Source organism: Callospermophilus lateralis, chromosome 6, assembly GCF_048772815.1.
Source record: "Callospermophilus lateralis isolate mCalLat2 chromosome 6, mCalLat2.hap1, whole genome shotgun sequence".
NCBI lineage: Eukaryota > Metazoa > Chordata > Mammalia > Rodentia > Sciuridae > Callospermophilus > Callospermophilus lateralis.
In genome coordinates, this window is record NC_135310.1 from 55,998,864 (window position 1) to 56,023,555 (window position 24,692).

The 24,692-nt window shown below is 41.1% G+C and overlaps 1 protein-coding gene across 1 annotated transcript in view; it reads right to left on the reverse strand.

The window, feature by feature from the left end:
* The window catches only part of LOC143401871 (uncharacterized), a 136,378-nt gene that overhangs the window by 100,945 nt on the left and 10,741 nt on the right, over positions 1 to 24,692 (reverse strand). Inside the window, exons 6-13 of the mRNA XM_076859463.2 lie at positions 23,897 to 24,050; positions 22,668 to 22,825; positions 19,698 to 19,844; positions 16,307 to 16,408; positions 14,560 to 14,721; positions 5,567 to 5,679; positions 5,048 to 5,183; positions 4,661 to 4,864 (exon numbers count right to left, since the gene is read on the reverse strand). Coding sequence (XP_076715578.2) covers positions 4,661 to 4,864; positions 5,048 to 5,183; positions 5,567 to 5,679; positions 14,560 to 14,721; positions 16,307 to 16,408; positions 19,698 to 19,844; positions 22,668 to 22,825; positions 23,897 to 24,050 — 1,176 coding nt within the window. The remainder of the gene's footprint in view (positions 1 to 4,660; positions 4,865 to 5,047; positions 5,184 to 5,566; positions 5,680 to 14,559; positions 14,722 to 16,306; positions 16,409 to 19,697; positions 19,845 to 22,667; positions 22,826 to 23,896; positions 24,051 to 24,692) is intronic.

The window sequence follows — 24,692 nt, forward strand, 5'->3', positions numbered from 1 at the left end:
CAGGAATAAAAATCACTGTTATCACTCTTCTGCTTTAAACTTTCCCAGGACTCCCCTTCCCGCTCAAAGTCAAAGCCAAGTTCCACACAGTGGTCCACAAAGCCCTCGAAAGTCTTCCCCGACTTCTCTAGCTTTATCACTTACTGCTTTGCCCTTCACTTACCCCAGTCACTCTGAACTTCTTTGTTCTTGCGGCCCTGCTGGCCACAGTCCTGCCTCGGGATCTATGCACTGGTTTTCCTCTCTGGCACTCTTTTCTCAGACAGTCATGTGGGTTGCTTCCTGAAATTCTCCAGGTCTTAACTCAGGCAGTCCCCTCTCCATAAGGTCTTTCCTGACCACCCTACAGTGGCAATACCCCATCACCCCCTACACCAGTCTCCACTTTCCTTTTCTACATAGTTTTTCTCCACGTAGCTATTACCATCTTTATTTGTCCACAAAGGCTAGGCAATTCTGTGATAAACAACCGCCAAGTTCAGTAGCCTAACACTTAAAAATGAATTTCTCACTCATGCAAAGCCCACCAAAGGACCCAGACTCTAGGCTGCCACCTTCTAGCAGCAATGCAGGGATCCAGGACATTTTCAGCTTGTGATTTGATCATCTTATGCCTTCCACTGGCTAAAGCAGAAGAGGGCCAGAGACTATGCACCAGCTCCTGAGTGCTTTGGACTGACACTGACATAGGCTGTTTCTGCTCACAGCCCACTGGCCAAAGCTAGTCATAGGCCACATGCAACTGCAAGGGCTAGGAAGTCTGGGCAAGCCTTGGTGTCAAACCCCTGACATTCTGCATCTGTTATAAATATGTTTGTTTCTCTCCACAAGGTAAGTCCCATGATAGCAGGAATTTACACCAGTTACGTTCACTGCTATATCCCCAGTGCCTAGGACATTTAATAGACAGAATATTTATGCAACGAATGGATGATGAATGATGGACTCACACGGCTTGAGGGAGCAGATAAGCTGACAGTCAAGCCAGCCATATGCTTAGTGCTATGCTGGAAGCAGATTCAGGGAAGAAACACTCAGCGCTGCACAGAGATGGCAAGGAAGGCTTCCTTGGAGAGGAGATATTTGAATGAACTCTTGGGTCACAGTAGGCACGTACTAAGGAGAAAGGAAGTGAGGGACAGAGGGGTCCAAAGAAGCAAGCAGTTCTGCCCATTCCAAGGAAGTCCAGGCCCAGCTTATTGACATGGAAATTTGGGGACAGCCCAGGGAAATGAGGTCTCAGAGGTTCTCAGGGGCCAGATTGTGCTCAGCCTTGTAAATGTCACCAAGGAGCCTGGATTTTATCTTGTGAGAAACAGGAAACCCATGTAGGATTTCAAGCAAGGAAATAAGTGGGATTACATCTGGGCAAAGATCCCAGAGAAATTTACAAAGCAATTTGGAGAGACAGTCTCCTATTTAAAATTCTTCTCTGTTCCCTACCAATCTTGGATTTGGTCCCACATCCTAATGAGAGCCTAGGCCTTCATGGTCTGGTCCACTCTTCTGTGCAGGCTCACCTCCCACCACTTCCTCTCAACATCCCCTGCGATCAGCACACAAGTCCCAGCAGACCCTGAGCACCACATGGACCGTCAGACCTCACACCTGAGGACTCAATCTCAAGGCCAGACAGCCAGGGTTTTCTGCCTCTTGTTTGGGGCTCTTTCTTCCACATGCCTTTAAGTAGACTCATAAAGCAGCAAAATATCCATGATAGATTTTTAAGTGCCTTCTTTCTTCTGTATTACTGTTGAATGAACAGTCTTTAACATTAGCCCCAAACTTTCCTTGTGGGATCAAGCACACTGGATGAAGGGAAAGGGGGTGGGGAAAGGGTCTTCATCCTAGGAGCTCCTCTCATATCTGATAAGCTCAGAGGTCTTGCTCCCAGCAACCTTGTCCCAGCCAGTGAGATCAACCCAATGGATTAGCATTTTCCCTGCCCTTTCCCTACATGGGAAAATCACACCAGTCAGGCCTGGATAAACGCCACACAAACGCCACACCCACAGCAAGTAGCTAAACCGCATGGTCCCATTAAAGTCTCTGACAAGTCTTGAGTGTCTCACACTGAAGTAATAGCAGCTAGTAGCTCTTAGGGATGATGTTATCCCTATCATTTATGAGAAAATAGTAAGGAAATATTGCATTAACCCAAGAAATTATTCTTCCAATCAATGGGGCAGGATAATATTTGTCTGCCTTTTCCTTTATTTCTACTCCTCACCCTCACCCCAGAACAAACAAAGTGGCACAGGACTCTTGGGCAAGAATTTTTAAAAAATCAATTAGCATAATAATATATCATAGCTGTGGTAAGACTAATAATATTAGTAAGAAAAAGATGTGTTTGTCTTACAAGGGTTTGTTTTGGGAATTGCACCCAGGGGTGCTAAACCACTGAACCACATCCTCAGCCCTTTTTTATATTTTATTTAGAAACAAAGTATCAGTGAGTTGCTTAGGGCTGCACCAAGTTGCAGAGGCTGGCTTTGAACTCATGATCCTTCTGCCTCAGCCTCCTGAGCTGCTGGGATTACTGGAATGTACCACCAACCTGGTTGTAGGTTTGTTTTACAGTGTCTTAACCCTCCTCTCTGGTTCCACTGAGGGGTGAGCTCGCTGGGTTTGATGAGCTGGGATCAAGAGAGGAGGGCAGAGAGGCAAGGGGTGAGGGAGTGAGGGGAGATTGGAGACATCTGTGTATAGTAGAGGATAGGAATTTAGGGTGCTTATTAGGTAAGAAGATAAAAAAAGGGAAGGCTGTCTTGGGTACAAGGGAAGGTAGGACTCTAAGTGACTGGGTGGCAAAAATACTTCCCACCATCTAAAGTTTAACTGTTCAAGATGGTAACCTCTAGTCACATGTGACCATTAAGCCTTGAAATGTGACTTGTTGGAGCCAAAATGGGTTTTCCGTATTAAATAGAACCAGATTTTAAAGACAATAGCAAAAAAAAAAAAAAAAAAAAAGGTGTAGTATCTCATCAGTGATTCCTTAGTGAAATAACTTAGACACTGTTTCAAAATAAAAAGGTAGCGGGCTGGGGATGTGGCTCAAGTGGTAGCGCGCTTGCCTGGCATGCATGTGGCCTGGGTTCAATCCTCAGCACCACATACAAATAAAATAAAGGTGTTGTGTCCACCGAAAACTTAAAAAGAATAAATAAATAAATAAATAAATAAAAAGGTCTGAGAATGTAGCTTAGTGTTAGAGTGCCCGTGGATTCAATCCCCAATACCCAACCCCCAAATTTAAGTTCAATCCAATGGGGAATGAATTGGATTCAATCCCCAATACCCAACCCCCAAATTTAAGTTCATATGTGTCTTTGAATATTTTTAAATGTGACTATTGGAATTTTAAAAATTGTGTGTTGCTTGCATTTTGCTTCTGCATAGGCTGATCTAGCCTGCACATAGGAGCAAAGGTTTCACACCCTTACAGATATGACAGGCACATTAGCTTAGAATATGATTTGTTTGGTAGTTAAGTAAGTTTTATTTTTCATATTTGTCAATCACTGTCAAACAGTGTCTTTTAAGACTATTAAATTCATGGGCTAGAGATAGAGCTCAGTTGGTAGAGCCTGGGTTCAATCCTCAGCACCAAAAAAAAAAAAACAAACAACAACAAAAAAGGTATTAAATTCATATTAAAGCCCATCTTTAGGAATAAACTTTCTAGATTTTGAGATGGAAAATTTGCAAGAGACTTTACAATAGCCCACCAAACCATAGGAATGCTCAACTTTGTTTCCAAATAAAGGGTGTTTTATTAGGCAAGATTGAAATTTTACTTATTTTTTGGTTCCAGGGATTGATCTAGGAGCACTTAACCACGGAGCCACATCCCCAGAGACAGGGTTTTGCTAAGTTGCTGAGGCTGATCTCAAATTTGCAGTCCCCCTGCCTCAAGCCTCCTGAGCTGCTGGGATTACAGGCGTGCACCACCATGATCAGCTAAGGGATGGTTTTCAATGCAAAGGATTAAGAGAATGTTTTGTTTTGTTTTTGGTACGGGGTGGGGGTGGGCGAGGTGGATTACAAGAGTTCACATGCCTGACTCTAGGATTGAAGTTCTAAAGAGGCTATAGAAAAATATGTTCAAGAGACATCAAAAGCACCAGAGGGCAAATAGACTTTTTGAAAGAATAGAAATTTGTTTTTGTTGTTTCATGTTTTTCTAATTTTTCTCTACCCCCTCCCTCCCTTTTTTAAATTCTATTTTTACATTCAGGGCTTAGAAAACAGCAAAGGATCAAAATGGTACCGCTAGCAATGTCAAAGGGAAACTTGTAAGAGCTTCCTTGTAAGAACATGTGGTTCTCAGGCGAGGAAAACAGATAAAGCACCATATGCTCTCTGTTCACTATGCATCAACAATTCAACAGCTCAACCTTTCTTTCCATGGTGGCCTTAGAGCTGCTTTTAGGGTGCTCTCTGTCTGGCTCTTGCCCTCAAGTGGACACTGTATTTTATTGTGGTTAGAAACATATTTTCCCTTTTACTACAATTTTTAAAAAACAAAACCAAAAACCATATGCCTAAGAATATGCCACTACTCCACCATATTAACTGATTTGAATTGCAAGAAAAAAGTTGACTTAGGAGACAAGATAGTCAAGGAAGAAAAACTTACAGCAGAGCACCTCACCTTGTGCTCAGCAGATGTCCCATGGACATAGTGGTGAGCTCCCAGGCCTTGCGAGGTGCCCAAGCCTCCTTGTGTCACATTTACCCAAGAACTATCTTCCATGGTGGGGACCAGTTTCCCTGAAACCAAGGTAAGGCCTGAAGTATTGATTGTCAAAGTTCGCTCAACAGATCTGAAATAGTTCAGAATTCCCAAGCAGGTACGCTGAAACAAAGAGAAGAACAGAATCAAGATCCTGCCCTTTGCCTTGTCCCACACTACAGAGTGAAACTTCAGGAGGTGACGGGGTGGCAGGCCAACCCTACTGTGGAGAAAGGAACACACTGCCTTTCTTGACAATCAGACATTTCTGATACCTGAAACCAGCGTGCCGGGCCATCCACATACCTGCAGCGACCTGATTCGCAGGTGGCGCAGACACAGAAAGGACAAGTAGGCCCCTTTCATCAAGACAGGGTTCCCATCAGTGAGCTCAGCTTCATCATCCAAGCCCAGCACTTGTAGGGCCATTGCATAGTTGTACCTTTAGTAAGCAAGAGAAATATAATAAATTTTTTCCATCTCAAAGGAGTTCAACAATTCACATACAAATCAAAGTCATTTTATTTAACATAAAGAAATTTCACAGTAGCTTCCCTTTTAAAAAAAAGCACTGGAGTGGAAATAATTACGCTGTGTATAAATATAAAAAGAAATTTCTCTTAGCAATTACTCTCATTAAAAAGAGTCCTAGGGTGAAACATTACTTCAGTTGTATGACCTTTTTAACATTCTTGCTTTCATTCCAGCTCCAAATATTTTTGAGTTAACATGTAAGCTACATATTAATCAATCACTCGATTTTTCCCAAAATTTTTAATCCATTTTCTTGAGTCACCAATAAAATGATTTATGGTTCAATTTTACCCTGTCTCTTTTTTCTGCTTGAGAGGCCCATCAGCACATTGACTGAGACTTATTCGTGTTAGCACATTTTCATTTTGTTCCACTGAAAGGTCATTCTCCTTCATATTTGCATTCTATCAAAAAAAATGAGCATTAGTTCAATTATATAAAACATTTGCAACATTATTAACAAAATCATAACAATTTCTTATAAAATTAAACCTCATGATCCATATTTAGACGCATTAGTGGAAGAGCTCCTTGATCCATTTCAATCTGACATATGAAAATCTGGAGGGTCACTGTTTCAGTAGCTAAGTCTTTGTTTTATGAAAACATTCACAGCTTTTAAATAGTAGCCACCCCCAAAATTATTGCCTTTTGCATGATTCAATTTATAAAAAGTCAATACATTTTTCAAGAATATGTGTGTCTGGAACCTTGGACCTCTGTTCTTAAAGAGAGATCAATGGATTTAAACCCTCCTTCTACCCATTAGCTATATGATGAGTTATTTAAAGTCTTGCACCTGAGGGCTGGGGAATATAGCTCAGTTGGTAGAGTGCTTGCCTCACATGCACAAGGCCCTGGGTTCAATCCCCAGCAAGAAATAAATAAATAAAGTCTTGCACCTGTTTCCTCCACAGTTGTCAAATGACATGATTGTGAGAAATGGTATATGTGAGAATTAAATGACAGAATTATAGAAAGCCTCCAGCTTAGGACCAGGTACCTAATAGTTCCTCAGAATGCCAATTCTCTCCTCCATGAATTGTAGTCGTCAGCCAGACCTGTAGGATCTGTTGTGGAATTCATGGTTTGCATTTCCACAGTCATCTTTCCTGACGCCAAGAAAGGTGCTGTCATACACAGGGGCCCCAGGGCAAACTGTGAAGAAGGCGATTTCTGTGGTCCTTCCCCTAGTTCTCTAGACAGCCTCTTCTTGGATGCCCTCTTTACCTGTCCCTGGGCATGCACCTCATTCTTTTACAGTGGCACTGATCCCCACATTAAGTACTGAGTGGCAATGACTGAGGTTCCTCTCTGGGTTCTAACAGTTGATTCTGGGAATTTCAACAAGTCCTTATGGCAGAAACTACTCGTTGTCCAGTAGCAGCTCTTTCTCTCTTTTCTACAATAAAATATCTATCTTGACATTTGGCCACTCAGATAAAGATGGCTTTTCTGTGAGTTAAGAAATTTAAAAAAAAAAAAAAAAAAAAAAAGCATTCCCAAGCCTCTCTCTCTTGGTGTAGTTACATGACTAATAGACTGGGGAAATGGGCCAGGTTGTATCTTCTAGGAATATCCCTGATGAGGCAGCTTGCCCATCCCATGCTCCATCCTGCCGCTTAGAACATGAAGGTGACAGCTGGAATTCCATCTCGGGCCAGGTGTTGATCTCCAATAAGGAGGCCGCACTTGTTGGCATTTCTGGGACAGACTGATTTGAGGTGCCTGAGGACTTCATGGAACTAGAGCTGCCATGCCAGCTCTGTACTTCCTACTTCTAGATGTTAATCGGAAGGCAAGAAAGAGAAATTTCCATCTTTCCTGAATGACAGAATGTATAGAAAACCTCCAGCTTAATCCTTAATCTTTAATCCTCTGCCATTTTGTTTCCCTACAACCAACAGCCAAACCTAATTTTAACTAATATGGTCCCCAGGGCTCTGAAGACAGACTACCAGGCTTCATGACTGGCAGTTGGGTGGACAATTTTGATAGGGACCACAAGAAGAATAGGTGAGAGAGAATGTTGGTTATCATTGGGTGGTTGCCCATTCTACCGGTGGGTAGAGTCATTTCCTGTGTATTTCGGGTCAGTGTACCCATCAGTGTATTCCTGGGTAAGTATATCACAGCCCTAGGACTATGACATGGTACACTCCCGTTGCTAAAAATGGACACACAAGATCATCATCCCAAGAAAATATCTATTTAAAAAAAAACTGTATGAAAATAAAAACTATCTAAGAGAGCTGAAATTCTACAATTCTCTCGAGTTTGGGGGGAGAGGGCTCCTCTGGAGCCTTTTGCCAGCTGGGCCTGTGGTGTGCTCAGGCTGCAGTTCAGCCCTGACCTATGTGGTCTCCGAGGGAAAACTCTGAGCCACATCCTTTCTCGGATGGTATTGTAACTTTTTCAGCTGCTTCTAAAATTACCCAGAATTACACAGAAAAGAGCAGAAAGTGACATCAAGTGACAGCAAAAGACGTTTGAAGGAATGAACAAACCACAATAGTACTGTCTGGCCAGCAGATTGCCAGGAAGAAAGGAAGGGGGCACAGATCGGCTGGGATGAGGAAGAGGATATAGCCCAACATCCTCTGGGAAGAGGGAATCAACCACAGCCATGAAAGAAAACTGCTTTGGAAATACCAAAAACCAGGAATGTAAGCAACAGCGCAGGTAAGCAGTAAGCCGCCCAGAATCCAGAATGTCAACACTTTCTGTGCGCACACTTGCTTCATGAGTAGATATACCTTTGACTTTTATTGACCTTTACCCTGCCTGTGGCTGGGTCCTTGCCACCATGACCAAATTTATGTATTTTCAGTTCTGAGATTTCTACTGATTGCAGATCTTATTTCCTTTTGGGAAACTGGCAAACACATTGGATGGGGAAGTTGGATAGGAGGAATGAAAGGAAAAGTAAGTCTATTATGTATTTCCCCATCCCCAAATGTCTCCACGATTTAATGTGTGTTTATCCATGGACAAAAAGAATAGGATATATACAAAAGGTTCACAATATTGTTATTTTAGGTGAAAAATGATGGTTGATTTTTTTCTTTCTTTCTCATAATTTTCTATGTTTCTCACATTTTCCATGATAAATACATGCCACTATTATCAAAAAACAGTTTTTTTTTTTTTTTTTTTTAAGTAAATGCCACATTGAGCCTGGATATGGTATTTCTGCCACTTTACCACTCACTCCATAAGGTTAAAAAATAGTGACTGATTTAAACCACAAATTTAAAAATACCATGGTTAATAGCAGATTACAATGTCCAAACATAGCCATTTTAACAAACAAGTGCTTTCTTAGTGGTATGGTTTGAACATGAGGGGTTCCCCAAAAGCTCACGTGTGAGACAATGCGAGAAGGTTCAGAGAAGAAATGATTGGGTTATGAGAGCCTGAACCCAATCAGTGAATTAATCCCCTGCATTGGGGGAGTAGCTTTGCAGTATATTTCGTATCTGGTGAGTGGAGTCTCTCTCTCTCTCTGCTTTCTCATCATCATGTGAGCTGCTTCCCTCTGCCACACTCTACTGCCATGATATCCTGCCTCACCTCCAGCCCCAAGGAATGAAGCCAGCTGTCCACGGACTGAGACCTCTGAAACTGTGAGTCCCCAAATAAACTTTTCCTCCTCTAAAATTGTTCTTGTTGGTATTTTACTCACAGTGACAAAAAAAAAAAAAAAAAAGCTGACTAAAATTCTTAGGGAATGGCATGGGACCATCTACCTAACAAATTACAGACTCAGCAGAATCCACAAAGACCTTGCTGGTCCATTCCTTGTCCTGACCAGGACAATGACTAAATATATATAATTTTTAATTTTCAAAGGAAAATAAAAGTCTTATAGTCTATTTTGACCAGAATTATCTCATTTTAACTAAAATATCTACTCTAAAGAAACACATATACAAGAAAGTTCAGCAGGACTGCTTTTTACTAGAAGAAAAATTGGCAGCTACTTTCCATGAAGACAGCTGTCTAAGCTGTAGCCTGCTATAAAATATCATATAGCCATTAAAAAGAGCAGCAGGACAGATCTTCAAGACAGATTGTTGTACAAAAAAAGCAAGTTACAGACAGACATTCTCATGGTGTGACATGTCATTTATACAGAAAACTGAAACAAAATTATTCTCTCTCTGTTTTTATGGGAATATACATATGCATGTAAATGCATTGAAAAGGCAGGAAGTAATACTAGTGTTTACATCTGGGGAGATGGAACGAAGAGCAACACTTGGGGAGAAGGTGGTCAAGGAGGAATTAACTCTTGAGTTATCTTTTCATCTTTTACAAGGGTGAGGGGCATATGGGAACTCTTTGTACTACCTTGGAACATTTCTGTAAATGAAGAATTTATTTACTACTGCCGTAGTTTAAAATTATTAGTTTTTAAATTCCTTAAAAAGAAAAATGGTAACTAAATGAAGAAACCTGGCAAACACCCTCAGCTGAACCTAGTGAACAAAATTAGCTTGACTAGTGATGAATCCTATTGATTTCCCATTCCCTGGTGTGATGCGATGAGAGGGGCATTTTATCTCTTTTGTATGCTTTCACCTAAACCCATAACCCCAGCGGAACCATGAGAAAAACATCAGAAAAAAATCAAATTAGGGATCTGTCTATAAGTCACCTGGCCAGAACCCCTAAAGACCGTCAAGGTCACAATAAACAAAGGAAAGACTAAGAAACTATCACAGACCAAAGGAGACAAGGGAAATGTGATCAAATGCACTGTCATAACCTGTATAGAGTCCCAGAGCAGAAAAGAGAATATTAATGGAAAATTTGGTGAAATCCAAATGAAGACTAGTTAACAGTCATGTACCAATGTTTGTTCCTTAGGTGTGACAAATGTACCATAGTGATGTAAGATGTCAATAACAGGCAAAACTGGGGCAGGGCTCTACAGGAACTCTTTGTACCACCTTGACAATGTTTCTGTAAATATCAAACTATAACAAAATAAAACTTTTATTAAAAAAAAAAAAAACTAAGGAAAGGTTACTGGTAAACAGCATTCTCCTGGAATTGATCAGAAGCTGCTCTGTGTTTGCGTAGTAGGAATTACATTCTGCCGTGGCTGTCAAAATGTCAGTCTGATGAGATTTGCTTTCCTTTGTGCAGAAGGCGCTTAAGAAAGTTATTTGTCATGGGATGTTGGTTGCCACTTGCCAGCTTCAGAACCAGAGTGCTGACCAGCATACAGATGCTAAACTTGGTACTTGACTGCTACATGCTTGTAAATCAGTAACTGAGCTTTAAAATTCAGAGCCACATTCCTGTGCCTCCTCCCAGCTGCCACATTGTTTTTGCTTCATCCTAATCTCATCTGACTAGTATTCAACATTCAGAATGGCAATACGCTACCATTGGGGCTCTGATACAGTGTAAAGTGACAGAAATGCTTGAAGAGGTCACACATTATCACCCACAGGAAAATGGGAAGGAAGATTGAAAACATTGGTTTTTGCCTCAGAGCTTTTTTTTTTTTTTTTTTAGTACCTGGAATTGAAACCAGGAGCACTTAATCACTGAGCTACATCCCCACCCCTTCTTATTTTTTTTATTTTGACACAGGGTCTCACTAAGTTGCTTATGGTCTTGTTAAATTTGTTGAGGCTAGTCTCGAACTTGTGATCCCTCTGCCTCAGCCTCCTGAGCCACTGGGATTACAGGCAAGCACCAATATACCTGGCTCAAAGCTGCCTTTCTTAAACCCAGTGCTATTTTCTGTTCCCTGCTTGGAAAGCTCTTCTCCAGGCTTTTTTCATGCCAGCTGCTTCTCAACCATTAGATGTCAGCTCAAATGCCACCTCCATCCCTACCAAGAGACCTTGGCTGCCCTCTACCAAAGCGTGCCCCTTTCTGCCCATTGTTCTCTGCCCCTGTGGTTTCTTTGTGGCAATCACAAGTTAAGAAATCTAGATTTACTTCTCTGTTCATTATTTATTGCACGTTGCTCCAGGGGCAAGGACCCATCTGTTTCATTTCCTGCACCCAGCATAATTCCTGGCACAAAGGTAGTATCCGAGTAACAATTGCTGAAGGAATGAATGAGTCAGACTAACATGTAGGGTGACTTGTGTTCCTTATCTGCCTCCCTCGTGCCCCACCTCTGGAATCTAAAAATAAACAGGTATTCTAAGCCTCTTTATGGTCTATTGACCATAAAAATCAACTTGAAAATACAGTACCCATATTTTTCTCCCTCTGGTCAAATCCAAGAACAACATTTATGTCAGTAAGTAGTAAGGAGAAGTGGTTTTCTTCTTTCCTCCTCCCTTCCACTTTTTTCTTTCTTTTTCCTTTTTTTCAACACAGACGTTGGTGACAGCATAGACTGCATCTGTTTAGTACCTGACTTTCCAACCCCTCTGCTGGTGGAAGGAAGCAGAAACGAAGAAAGAAGCATCAGTTCTCCCTCCACTGTGTGACAGGGGAAAGGCAGACTGGAACCTTCCACTTCGATTCAACCATGGCCTCTCACGCTATTGCCCTATCCGTGAGTTCCTACCACTGGATACTTACCTGAGGCCTCATCTCCGGAAGTCACTGTGAACCTTCTGCTCTTCGCTGGCATGGAGATCCCACTAAGTACCCATGGGAACTACTAAACTCAGTGACCTGGTGGCCAGGCAACACCCTGGATCCTATGCTTTCCCACAATTTCAAACATGAAACTCTTTGTACAACTCCATCTTCCTTTGCCTCCCACCTCTTCCTCACTCCTGTTCCCCTCCTTCAGTTCCAATGAGCCCCCTAAGAGTTTGACTCCTCCTGCTGTCCCAGCCAATGAGGAACATAGATTTGTGCTGATGGCCTTCAGACTTAGTATTAGAACTTCCTGGGTAAAGCACTGATCATTGCATCAGCATCAGAGGCAAACTGTCCAGGACTCTAGAAGCAGAGAGATTGTTCAAAGTTACCAAGGGCTGACTCTGCCTCCTCCTTCCTGCTCCGCTACCCTCCACCCTCACAGTTTAGTTCAATAAGTTGGATCATAAATGTTTTAAAATACCCCTTGGTTAGTATAAGTTCTTCCTGAATGGTGACCTATACCTCAGTGCAAAAGGCCGACAGTATAAGGAAAGTGTGGCTCTTTATTTATCTCTGGCAGGAGGCTAAAAGCATCACTGGTAGTTGCATGCCCCATCAGAGAATTGGGGAGCCAGAGAGATAAATGCTGCCTCTGCTCCTGACTTGTGTGGCTAACTCATTCCTCATTAGGTTCTCTAGATCTCATTCAAACAGATTTAAAAGTTGCATAAGAGTGTTGTGTGTGGGCTGGGGATGTGGCTCAAGCGGTAGCGCGTTCGCCTGGCATGCGTGCAGCCCGGGTTCGATCCTCAGCACCACATACAAACAAAGATGTTGGGTCCGCCAAAAACTAAAAAATAAATATTAAAAAAAAAGAGTGTTGTGTTTGTGTGTTCATGTGTGTGCACGTGTGTTTGCTTCCAGCCACTCCACAATTCACCTGACCACTTCAGGTCTCAGTCACCCGCATCCCTGGCCTGGGAAGATAGGCCAGGAGAGGCTCCTCTGTCCAGCAATCTACTCAATCAACTTCCCCACACCTTTGACTTCAGACAATTATCAGTTACTCTATGATTAGTGCTAGGGTTGAAAGTAATAGAATTTGTGGAAAATGGACTCACAACAAATTCATGTCCTCTTGCTTTAAGTGGGGCCTCTTGGCTATGTGCTCATCTGTATATTCTTTTCTCACTGAAGTTACTGTGGCCGTCCCCATAGTAACCCACCTTGCCACAGGCCACTCTGAACTTCCAACCTCACTAATGCCGACAAACTGTGCCTCCTCTGTCTCTCTGTCTCTCTCTGTCTCTCTCTGTCTCTGTCTCTCTCTCTCTTAGCCAGAACCAGGCATCAGTGCCTGTATCTTACTTTTTTTGCACCTAAAAATTATCTATCTTATCCACTTCAAGGCAAGTGATATCATTCTCCCTTTTTCAAAATTATTCCTCTACCTGGTTTCTTCATCCCATCTCTTCCTTCTCCTCCAGAGTCATCTGTCTCTCCATTTCCCCCTTTCATTTCCTCCACCCATTTCCCCTCCCTCACAGACCATAAACACATCAGGGTCTTCCCATCTTAAATAAGCAAATGACAGGAAACTCTTCCCTTAGAGTGACACATAAATAATAGCAGATTATACCTTCAAAAACATGGTGGCATTGTGAAGACAAACGCCCACTAGCTTTGTGCAGAGACTTCCTTTCACTGCCAAACTCATGTCCATCCTACACGGCAGCTACCTAACTGGCCTCCTTACCTTTGGCCTCTCCCTCCATGAATCCAACTCATACCAGCTGCCATATGAATCTTCCTAAAAATTATGCCTTTGTATATGTCACTTTTCTTACAGGACTAAGCACAAATTCCCTCATCTGGGATTTATGGGCAAATTCACAACCTACCTCTGTTTCTGCCTCTCCCAGCCCCTCCCCCACAAAAAAGGTCTCTTCACTATATTTCCACATTAATCTTCTACTCGACCAGCTGGACTACAACATGTGTGGTATTTCCTCTGCATCATCTTTCATGGTGTCCCTCCTTGAATGCACTCCTCACTTTTCCCCCCACCGATTGCCTAAGCTCCTCACTTGCTTCAAGCCTGGCTCATTACCTGCTCCTCCAAGAGGTTTTCCCCACTAGCACCAGGCCAGAGGGGACCGCTCAATAGTTAATAACAGACACTCTCAATAGTTAATAACTGCCCAGCTCACTGGGGGCTGATCATCAGGATGTACAGTCTTGCACTGATATGCTCAGCTGTAGTCTATGTCCTGGCAGAAATATATTATATTATACCTCTTTATATTCCTCTTTTCTATTGGCACTTACTCTTTCTTATAATGAAAATAAGCCTGGCTAGGTAATAAAGCTTTTCATAAGAGGGTCACAGAAAAACCATCAACGAACATTTCTCAGAACTGCAAACAGGTTGAAAAGGAAGGCATATTGATTATTTCTTCTTCTTCTCCTCCTTTTTTTTTTTTTTTTTTGATACTGAGGATTGAACCCAGGGGTGCTTAACCAGTGAGCCACAACCCCGGTCCCCACCCTTTTTAAATTTTACTTAGAGACAGGATCTTGCTGAGTTGTTAAGTGCCTTGATAAGTTGCTGAGGCTGGCTTTGAACCCACGATCCTCCTGCCTAAGCCTCCTGAGCTGCTGGGATTACAAGTATGTACCACCACACCTGGCATATTGGTTATTTCTTTATCTGGTACCTGGTAGAGGTTGACATTGCTATAAATGTTCTCCCAGATCTGGTCATAGTTGCACTGAGGCAAACTCTGGGAAGACATGAAAGACGGATGGTGCGGAGACAGCATGATTATCTTGGCAGCATGATCCTGGAGTACTTGCATTACTCGTTTGGGGTTAGAGATCTTAGGTAGAACAGAGAGGAGAAGGAATTGTTAGCAGAAACATTTTCCCCTTCTTCTCAGCTAGCATTTGGTCATACACACACACACACACACACACACACACACGAACAAGAAAGAAACCCTAGATGGGAACTTTATTCAATTAAAAATAGCATCACGATTTAAGCATCACGAATTTAAGCATCACGATTACCCAAACATGTTCGTTCACTCAACATCATAAATATTCAAATATGCATAGTAACTTATTTAAAATTCTGTGACCACCCCCAAGGCAGTATCAGGTAGCATTTGCACAACTGTTGTGGCACCAATGAAATGATAACATCCGTCAGCTCTAGATGAAACTCTGACAACTGAAGGAACTGCTATGAGATGGAGGAGGAGCAGCAGAGAAGCAGAACGAGAAACCAGACAGAACTGGGCTTATATCCTTCCTGGAATCGTGGCTTTTCCATCCAAAACAGAGTATGTCGACCTGGTGATCACCTGAAGACTGGTGATCTCTCTCCCCAGATTCTGGAGGCATGGAATTGAATAATGGCCCCAGAATTGAACATCAACTTCAGGGATACATGTATTACTATATCATTTTAGTATCACAAAGAACCTCAAAAATCCCAGAAAATAACAAATGTTGGTGAGGATGTGGCAAAATTGGAATCTTGCACACTCTTAGTAGGATTATAAAATGGTGTAACAGTATGGAAAGTATTGTGGAGCTTCCTCAAAAAAATCACAAATAGACTTAACGTATGATTCAGCTATTTTACTTCTGGGTATATATATTCAAAAGAATTGAAAGCAAAACCTCAAAGAGATATTTTCACACTTCTAGCAGCATTATTTACAGTAGCCATGAGGTAAAAGCCACCTAGATGTACATCAATAGATGAGTGGATGAATAAAATGTGGTATACATTTATAAGAATCTTTAAAAGGAAGGAAATTTTGACACATGTTCTAATATGGACAAATCTTGAAGATATTGTGCTAAATGAAATAAGTCAGCCACAAAAAGACAAACACTGTATGACTTCATTATATGAAGTATCTAAAGTAGTCAAGTTCATAAAAACAGAAAGTAAAATGATGGTTGCCAAGAGCTAGGGGGAGAGGGGAGTGGGGAGTTGTTCAAAGGATATAGAGTTTCAGTTCTGAAAGAGGAGAAAATTCTGGAGATCTGCTCATAACAATGTCATTACATTTAACTCTACAGAAATGTATACTTAAAATGGTTAAGATAGTAAATTTTACGTTAAGCATTTCTACCATAATAAAAAAAGATCATTTAGTCCAATATTTGTATTTTACAGATAAGAAAACTAAGGCTCAAAGAGGTTACATGACTAGACTAATATCACACAGAGACTTAACAATAAATCTGTGCTAAAGTCTAGCTCCTTTGACAATTTTTATTCTCTACTGAAAGCTAACAGGATTTTAAAAGTTGGATGGATTAGAAAGTTCCAAATACAGCCTTCACTTTGAATCCATGCTAACATTTTTCAAAAGGGAAATTTCCTTTTTTTTTTTTTTTTTGAGGATGAATTTTATCTACAAGAGAACATAGTTCTTTTCTCACCTTCAAAAACTTTGCTTGGAGTTGCATTAATAAATCTATTCTTCTCCTTTCTTTTAGTTTGGTCAACATCCTCTTCTGCCAAGGATCACATTTTGGTTTGATCTAGTGGACAAACATATTCACATAAAGTTGCAACATAACTTTCTGAAGTGGGATCTGGCCTGGGTACTAGGTTTGCTAGAACATGTGAGATCCTGGGAAGGGTCTGCATGGGATCACAAATACGCGGAAGGAGATAGCAGTTCTCTGTCTGCAGTACACAATCTATGAGCAGGAGGCACCCTGACTCCATCACGGTTGGGCATTGCACTTTATTCATGAAGTAAGAGAAAGAAGTTCACCCATGGACTCCTTCCAACTCCATTTTAAAACATCATGTCTCACATTAACAAATTGTATTTCAAAAACTAGTTCTGTTGTCGGGTGCAATGGCACATGCCTGTAATACCAGTGGCTTGAGAGGCTGAGGCAGGAGGGTTGTAAGTTCAAAGCCAGCCTCAGCAATTTAGTGAAGCCCTAAGCAACTCAGTGAGAGCCTGTCTCTCAATAAAATATCAAAAATGTAGTATATACACAAAGGACTGAAAATCAGCATATTATAGTGATGCTGCCACATCAATTTATAGCAGATCAGTTTCATAATAGCTAAACTATGGAACCAGCCTCAGTGTCCTTCAACAGAGGAATGAATAAAGAAAATGTGGTATATATACGCAATGAAATATTACTCAGCCATAAAGAGAAATGAAATTAAGGCATTTGCCAGAAAGTGGATGGAACTGGGGAATAACATGGTAAGTGAAATAAACCAATCCCCCAAAAAACTAAAGGCTGAATGTTCTCTCTGATATGCAGATGCTAACACACAATGAGTGTGGGGAGTAGGGAAGAATAAAAGTACTTTGGATTAGACAAAGGGAATGAAGAAAAGAGAGGGGAGAATGGGAATAGGAAAAGATAGTAGAATGAATCAAACATGACTTTCTTATGTTCATATAGGAGTACACGACCAATGTAATTCCACATCATGGAATTACAACCAGAAGAACAGGAAGTTGTACTCCATGCATGTATAATATGTCAAAATACATTCTACTATCATGTATAACTAAAAAGAACAACAACAAATAAGGGGTGGGGATGTGGCTCAGTGATTAAGTGCAGTTGGGTTCAATCCCCAGTACCACACACACAAAAAATTTCTGTGACTGTAAATACCATCGGTATGCTAATAGCTCTCAAATTCCCATTTTCCCCTCTCTTTCCTTCATTCCCTTTGTCTAATCCAAAGTACTTTTATTCTTCCCTACTCCCCACATTTATTGTGAGTTAGCATCTGTGTATCAGAGAGAACATTCAGCCTTTGGTTTCTTGGGGATTGGCTTATTTCACTTAGCATGATATTCTCCAGTTCCATCCATTTACTGGCAACTGCCGTAATTTCATTTCTCTTTATGGCTGAGTAATATTTCATTATATCTGGACCCTAGGTTTTAGCTTCTTGTCCAACTATCTCCTTGATATCTATATTTGGATGTCAAGTTTAGCAATCTAAAACAGAAAATTCACTTTCCCTTTTGCTGATCACCTGTGTGCAAGTCCCAAACCTAATCTTTGATTTCTCTCCTTTCAGTCCACAGGTCAGAATAGACTATGCTGAGAACATCTGTGTCTCTCTAAATTCACTTGTGAAATGTAACCCTGTAAGGTGATGTTAGTAGGAGGTGAGATCTGAGGGAAATAATTAGTTTGTGAGTGTGGAACCCTCATGAATATACTTAGTGCCCATACAAATGAAGCCTGAGAAAATTTGTTCCTTCTATCTTGTGAGGACACAGCAAGAAATCAGTAGTCTAACCCTGGAAGAGGGCCCTCACCAGAACCTAATCGCAATGCCACTTTGGACTTCTCAGCCTACAGAACTGTGGGAAATATATTTCTGTTGTTTATAAACTACCAGGTTTATTGTTATTTTGTTAAAGCAGTCCAAATGAACAATGAGAATCATATGAAATTTTTCTTTCCCTCATAATACAATTAATCTTTATCATTCATGGATTTCATACTTTCAATTTTGCCTACTCACTAAAAATTACTTGTGACCCAAAAATTTGGTAGAATTGTCATAGTCCTTCAAAATCATGCACAGAGTGGTGAACAATTGGAGTTGCTCACATTTCCAGCTGAGGCAACATGGTGCCTTCTCCTAATTTTAAAGGATACTATAGACAAGTATTCTTTGCATGGTCTATTTAGAGACACACTTTTTTTTGCATTTTCCATCGTTTTTGTTGGTGATTTCATTGTTAAAATGGTCTCTAAGCAGAGTTCAATAGCATGTTGTCTAGTGTTCCTAAGCACAAGAACGCTGTGACGTTCTCTATAAAGAAAATACATTAGATTTGCTTCATTCGTAAATGAACCAGAGTGCTATTGACCTTGAGTTCAATGTAATGAATCAATAGTATATATTAACTGGGGATGTGGCCTAGTGGTAGAGCATATGCCTGGCATATGTGTGTCGCCCCTGGATTTGATTCCCAGCACTGAAAAAAAAACTAAACAAAAAAACTTTAAATTATATATACATATACATGTATGTTTATACATATATGTATATATACACATGTGTATATATATACATATATGTGCATATATGTATATATACATACATATGTATATACATTCATATATATATATATATATATATATATATATATATATATATAGTCTTTAAACAGGAACACACGCAAAACAAAGTTAAGTATTGATTAACGTTGTGAGCAGAGGATCACAGAACCTAACCCCCTGCCTTTCCCCTAGGAAAGATATGATGTGGTATCTACTAAAGCAGTGTTCCTTTCTAGAACATAACTTCCTAGAATGAGGAATGATTGCTCTTAGCACTATCCAAAATCATCTTATTTCATCTTCTTACTTAGGTGTTTCTTATTAATTGTGCTTCTCCAGCACCAGTGATTGTGCCTGACAAAGTATTTACCCAATACTAGTTTTTAAATAAAAAGTTCGATTTACACGAGTCAATTACATCTTTGGGCATTATTCTTTGTTCTTTCCAAGTATTGGAGATCTTTAACCATAAGAAGGGAGTTTGGACCCAATGGAACAGGACAGAGGTATCTGGAACTTCCAGAGGAGGCACATCAGCGTGGCTAATATCCACACAGGCAGCCAAAGCGCTGGGAGGCCTGATGCCCAAGGCCAGGTTCTCTGTGTGGTCTCCCCCCAGGAATCTTCTGGAGGCACTAAGGAGAGGGGACGAGAGGGACCAGATGGACCTGGTGCTGCCATGTTGCCTGGCCTGGTTGGAGGAAAATCTTGTGACACTGCTGACATCACTGACAGGTGATTGCCACCACAGGCCCCTTACCTTTATAAAGGAAATCCAGTTGGCTCTCTTTTTCAGGGCTATAGATGGTCCTGACAAATTCTCTGCTTTAGCTGTTCCAGCCTCATAGTCTGGAAACATCTGCATTCTCTGTTGCTCTGTGAAGATGCTTTGAAATTTTTGGAAAACCTAAATAAGATTTAGAAGAGAGAAGTCAAAAAAAAAGTCTTGGATGATATGCAATTTCAAAAACAGCTACTGATTATCTTTGAAATAGCCCTGGAGTCAAATTGATTCATAAAACAGGAATCTGTGATAGTAATAGGACCTTACATGGACATAGCTGTGTGGCACATGTGCAGTCAGCTCCTTACCATAACTGTGTCACTTATCCTGAATGCCTGCTGCAAAGATTGGAAATACATTAGTATATTTATTTGTGTGTATTTTGAGCTGGGCCCTAAATGTGAGAAGTACATTGTCCACATCTGGAAACGTTTTGACTTTTTTCTGACCACCTCATAAAATAGAACAACCAAGGGTCAAGTATATCCTACTCTCAGAAGCCTGACTGGGATGTTACTAGAAAGAAGAGTCCAGATGCTAGAACCTCTTAAAACTTTTTAAGGTGCCTTGGCCTATTCCCTTCACATCTCACTCCCAGACTAAGGCTGCAAATGCTTTCTATGACATGACTTCCTACTACCAAAGTGCTGAGCATTTCCTCCTTTATTCTCCTGAGTGGCCCCAGGGTCCACTGGCCCTGTGATGGCACCTCCATGATGCGTTGGCCAACTGTATCATGGCATGCTCACTACATGGTGATGGTTGCACAATAGTGTAATGTCCTTGATGCCACTGAACCATCTTCTTAAAGTGTTCAAAAGAAAGAAAGAAAGAAAAGAAAAGATTAAGTAAACTTGAAAATTTAGTTTCTCAGTTGTAGTAGCCACATTCCAAGAGCTCAATAGCCTTAGGTGACTACTGGTTAACTAACAGGTCAGAGCAGCCAACATATTCATCCCTGGGAAATTCAGCAAGACAGTGCTAGATTAGGACTGAATTGCACATTTTCTTCAAGGGCCAGATAGTAAGTATTTTAGTCTTTACAGACCACAGGGGCTCTGTTGCAACTACCCAAGTCTACTGTTGTAGTGAAAGCAGCCATAGATAATACATAAATGAATAGGCATGATTATGCTATTGTCTGAATATTTATTTATGATCCTACACAATTCGTGTATTGAAATCCTAATCCCCAAGGTGGTGGTATTAGGAGGTGGGGCCTTTGGGATGGGGTGAAGAGCATTAGTGTCACATAAAAAAAACCCCAGAGACCCTTGCCTTTCTACCATGTGAAGACACAGCAAAAAGGCACCAGAATAAATAGTATCTAAACATAAGAACTCTCCCTACACAAAAAATGTGGTTGTAATATGATTGATTAGCTCAGGAGCACAGTTAACTGTTTCACATGATACTATTATAAGAAAATCAACTGGCAACTATCACCACATGGAGGAGACAAGTTGTCCTTTAGAACAAGCTGCTTTGTTGGAGTGCCCAGCTGGCCTGTGTCCTCTTGTTTATCATTGATAACAGTCTAGTGTGCTGCAATTTAGTATCACTTATTCTGTTCTTTTTAAATACCATCCTATTCCTGTTCTGTGTTTTGCCCTTCATAACACTTGGTGATAATAAGGCTGAGGACACTCCCTAGAAGCCCTGTGAGGACAGCGCTGCTGGGACACAAAAAGAAAAACAAAAGCTAAACATCATCACCTTCAAAGAAACTGGAGGAATGTGATACCATGGTTTCACTGAACTGCGTTACTAATGGAAATGATGGAAATGATCCCGGTAGAATGATGCAAGAACAAGTACAAATGCAAGGGCAACTTCAAGGTCAAACAAATGATGATAGAGGAGAGAGTAGCCCTTGTCAAATGAAGAGCAATCCAGAACACTCAGATTTGATTTTTGCCCATTTGGATCCGTTCATTTGTTACTTTTATTTAGCAAATATATACATTTGCAAATAATATCAGCTAGAGGTAGAAAACTATTTTTATTGTCAAAACATTTGCTGAAAAATTTTGTTATATCCGATGCTCTTCACCCATACTCCTGTTTTTCCTTTTGCAACAAGTTTTAACATGGCTTTTGATGATGTGAGTTCCTTTTTCAGGTTATACAACACTGTGTTTTCTTGTTTTTGTTTTATTTTGCTTTGGGAGGGGAGGTACCAGGGATTGAACTCAGGGGTGCTTGACCACTGAGCCTCATCCCCAGCCCTATTTTGTATTCTATTTAGAGACAGGGTCTCACTGAGTTGCTAAGCACCTCGTTGTTGCTGAAGCTGGCTTTGAACTCATGATCCTCCTGCCTCAGCCTTCTGAGCCACTGGGATTATAGGCATGTGGTACTGCACCCAGCTAACTCTGTGTTACAGCAGAGAAGACTGTGACTCTAAACCTCACGACACAAGGTACACTTTGTTGAATATAAAGCATTTTGTCAGCAAGGAGAGTACTGCCACACATTCTGAGAATCAGAGGGCTTTAGATACTTGATGACTCTACCATGCAAATTTGCCAAATCTTGGCTACATTTTTAGTTCCTACAGACTGTTGCCCAGCCTTTTCTTTAAATTCTGCAGAAAAAAAAAAAAATCCTAAAGTTCCTCTGTGTTTGCCATTGGAGGGTCCCATTCCTCTTATGGAAAGTAAGTTCTTCCTAACTGCCAGCCTAAATGTCACCTATTACTATTTTATCATTCTAGAACCAACCTTGGCAATATAAATATACATCTTGGTGGCAAATAATGGTGTTTTCCTTCACGGACATCTAGATTTATTAAGAGTACATATAGGGGCTGGGGTTGTGGCTCAGTGGTAGAGTGCTTGCCTAGAATGTGTGAGGCACTGGGTTTGATTCTCAGCACCGCATATAAACAAATAAGTAAATAAAGGTCCATCAATAACTAATAAAAAAAAAGAGCACATATAGTACCAATGAAAAAAGTTCCATTTCCTTAGCAGAGTTCCTTAGCTCCTGCAGGTCGTATGGGATATGGAAGTGTGACAACAGGAGCCTCAGCTGAGGTTTCAGTTCTCCTGTTTCTGTTGTGTGTTGGGGCAGGATGAAATCAGCATCTGTTCTCATTGGCCCTGAAAAAGATCCAAAATCAAGAGTGTGAAGGCCAAAGAATACAGGAGGGTCTACAGAAAGGCACAACCAGGCGGCCACACATCAACTCAGTTCTCACAGAAGCATCCAGATTAGGTTCAAGAGCAACACTTTGCTTTGATAGGGAAGGAAGGAGTTAGAGGTAGAACCTCAGAGGGTCCTTGGAGATAACTAAAGGTAGGCCCTCCTCTGCCCCTTGCCTAACCTCTGCCACATTTATAATCAGCACCACACTTGGCCAGGTGTATCCGACAAGTCCTTGTAGCTAGATTTCTGCAGGAGAGAGACAGGGCTCCTCACCCTCTCACAGCCTGCAGGAGGAACCCAACAGACCTTTGGGAAATGACTAAGTGGAAGCATCCCTGCCCAGAGTTCTTTGTGGCAAATGAATTATATCACTTAAACATTAATTAACAAATGAGAAGAAGGTGAGAGCTTTCACCATCTTGTGTCTAATTCCTACTCAACTCTAAGGACCCAGCTGGAACTCCCCTCCTCTCCATCAAGAAAACTTCTGAGATCCCCATCACTGAGTTTGGCTGCCACTCCCAGGTGCTCCTGGGACACTCTGTGCATACCCTAAGCAAGAATGGTACCAGGTTTCTTGACCATCTGTAACACAAGACCAGGGAGACTACATTAAATTGATTCTGATGAATAATTAGTTTAGAATTGTGTGATCTTAAAACTGAAAGGAACACTAGAGACCACTTAATCTGAAAGGTTTATTATATAATAAGTAAACTGAGGCCCAAGGAAATGCAGGCCTAGATGAGCAGGACAGAAACAACCCCAGAACCCAAATCTCCTGATGTCAAGTCCATTTTTTCCCTTTCTCTTAATTTGTGAATTACAAAGATCAAAATGTCTAAGGAAGTGGTTAATGATTTTTCTCATCAGAAAACATAAAACTAACATTTGTTCATTAGGAAGATACAACTTTTGATACATAGAAAAATGTTTGTAAGATTATGGTACAAAATAGCACATGTCCCCAAACACAATCTTCTTTTCTCCACATAACCCTAGGGGGAAGAAGACTAATTTCTTACCTGAAATACTAGTATCCACCAGGCCAGGAGATGCAGGACTCTGGATGTTGGGGTCTATGTCATTGACACAGACCTTGTCATTTTCCTGACCAGCCTCGGGATCTTGGTTGTCAGCTGGACTCAGCATGTTGGAGATGGGCAAATACTGGAGGGCCTACAGAAGGGTACAACCAAGAAGCCACACATCAAGCTGATTCTCAGGGAAGCTTCCAGACTCAGGTTCAGGAGCAGCACTTTGCTTTGATAGGAAAGGAGGGAGATAGAGATGGGACCTTAGGAAACTGCTAATGATGAAGAACTAAATTTGAAAATGGGAAACCAGTATTGTTACCAACTCTGAGTGACCTTAACCTCCAGCCAGTTCTACACCAATCACACAACCAAAACAGACAAAGCCCTGCAAGGTACTAATGATATAAAGAGAAACAAGGGCTGGGGATATAGCTGAGTTGGTAGAGTGCTTGCTTCACATGCACAAGGCCCTGGGTTCAATCCCCAGAACCACAAAAAGAAAGAAAGAAAGAAAAAGAAACAAGGTGGTTCCCCACCTTGGAATTCATGTTTTGGTGAAGGACCCAAATGGATGAGCAGATATTTATACCACCACGTGAGTGGGGAGAGGTATTAGAGGTGTAGCCCACAGTGACTAGACGTGAAAAAGAAGTCAAGTCAGGTGATGGCCAGGTTTCTGGTTTGAATTCAGTGTGTCACTGAGATAAGGAGGAAGGGAGTAAGAAAAGATTTAGGTAGCCAAGCAATAATCTTTCTAAAATGGAAATGTAATCATGTAACTCCT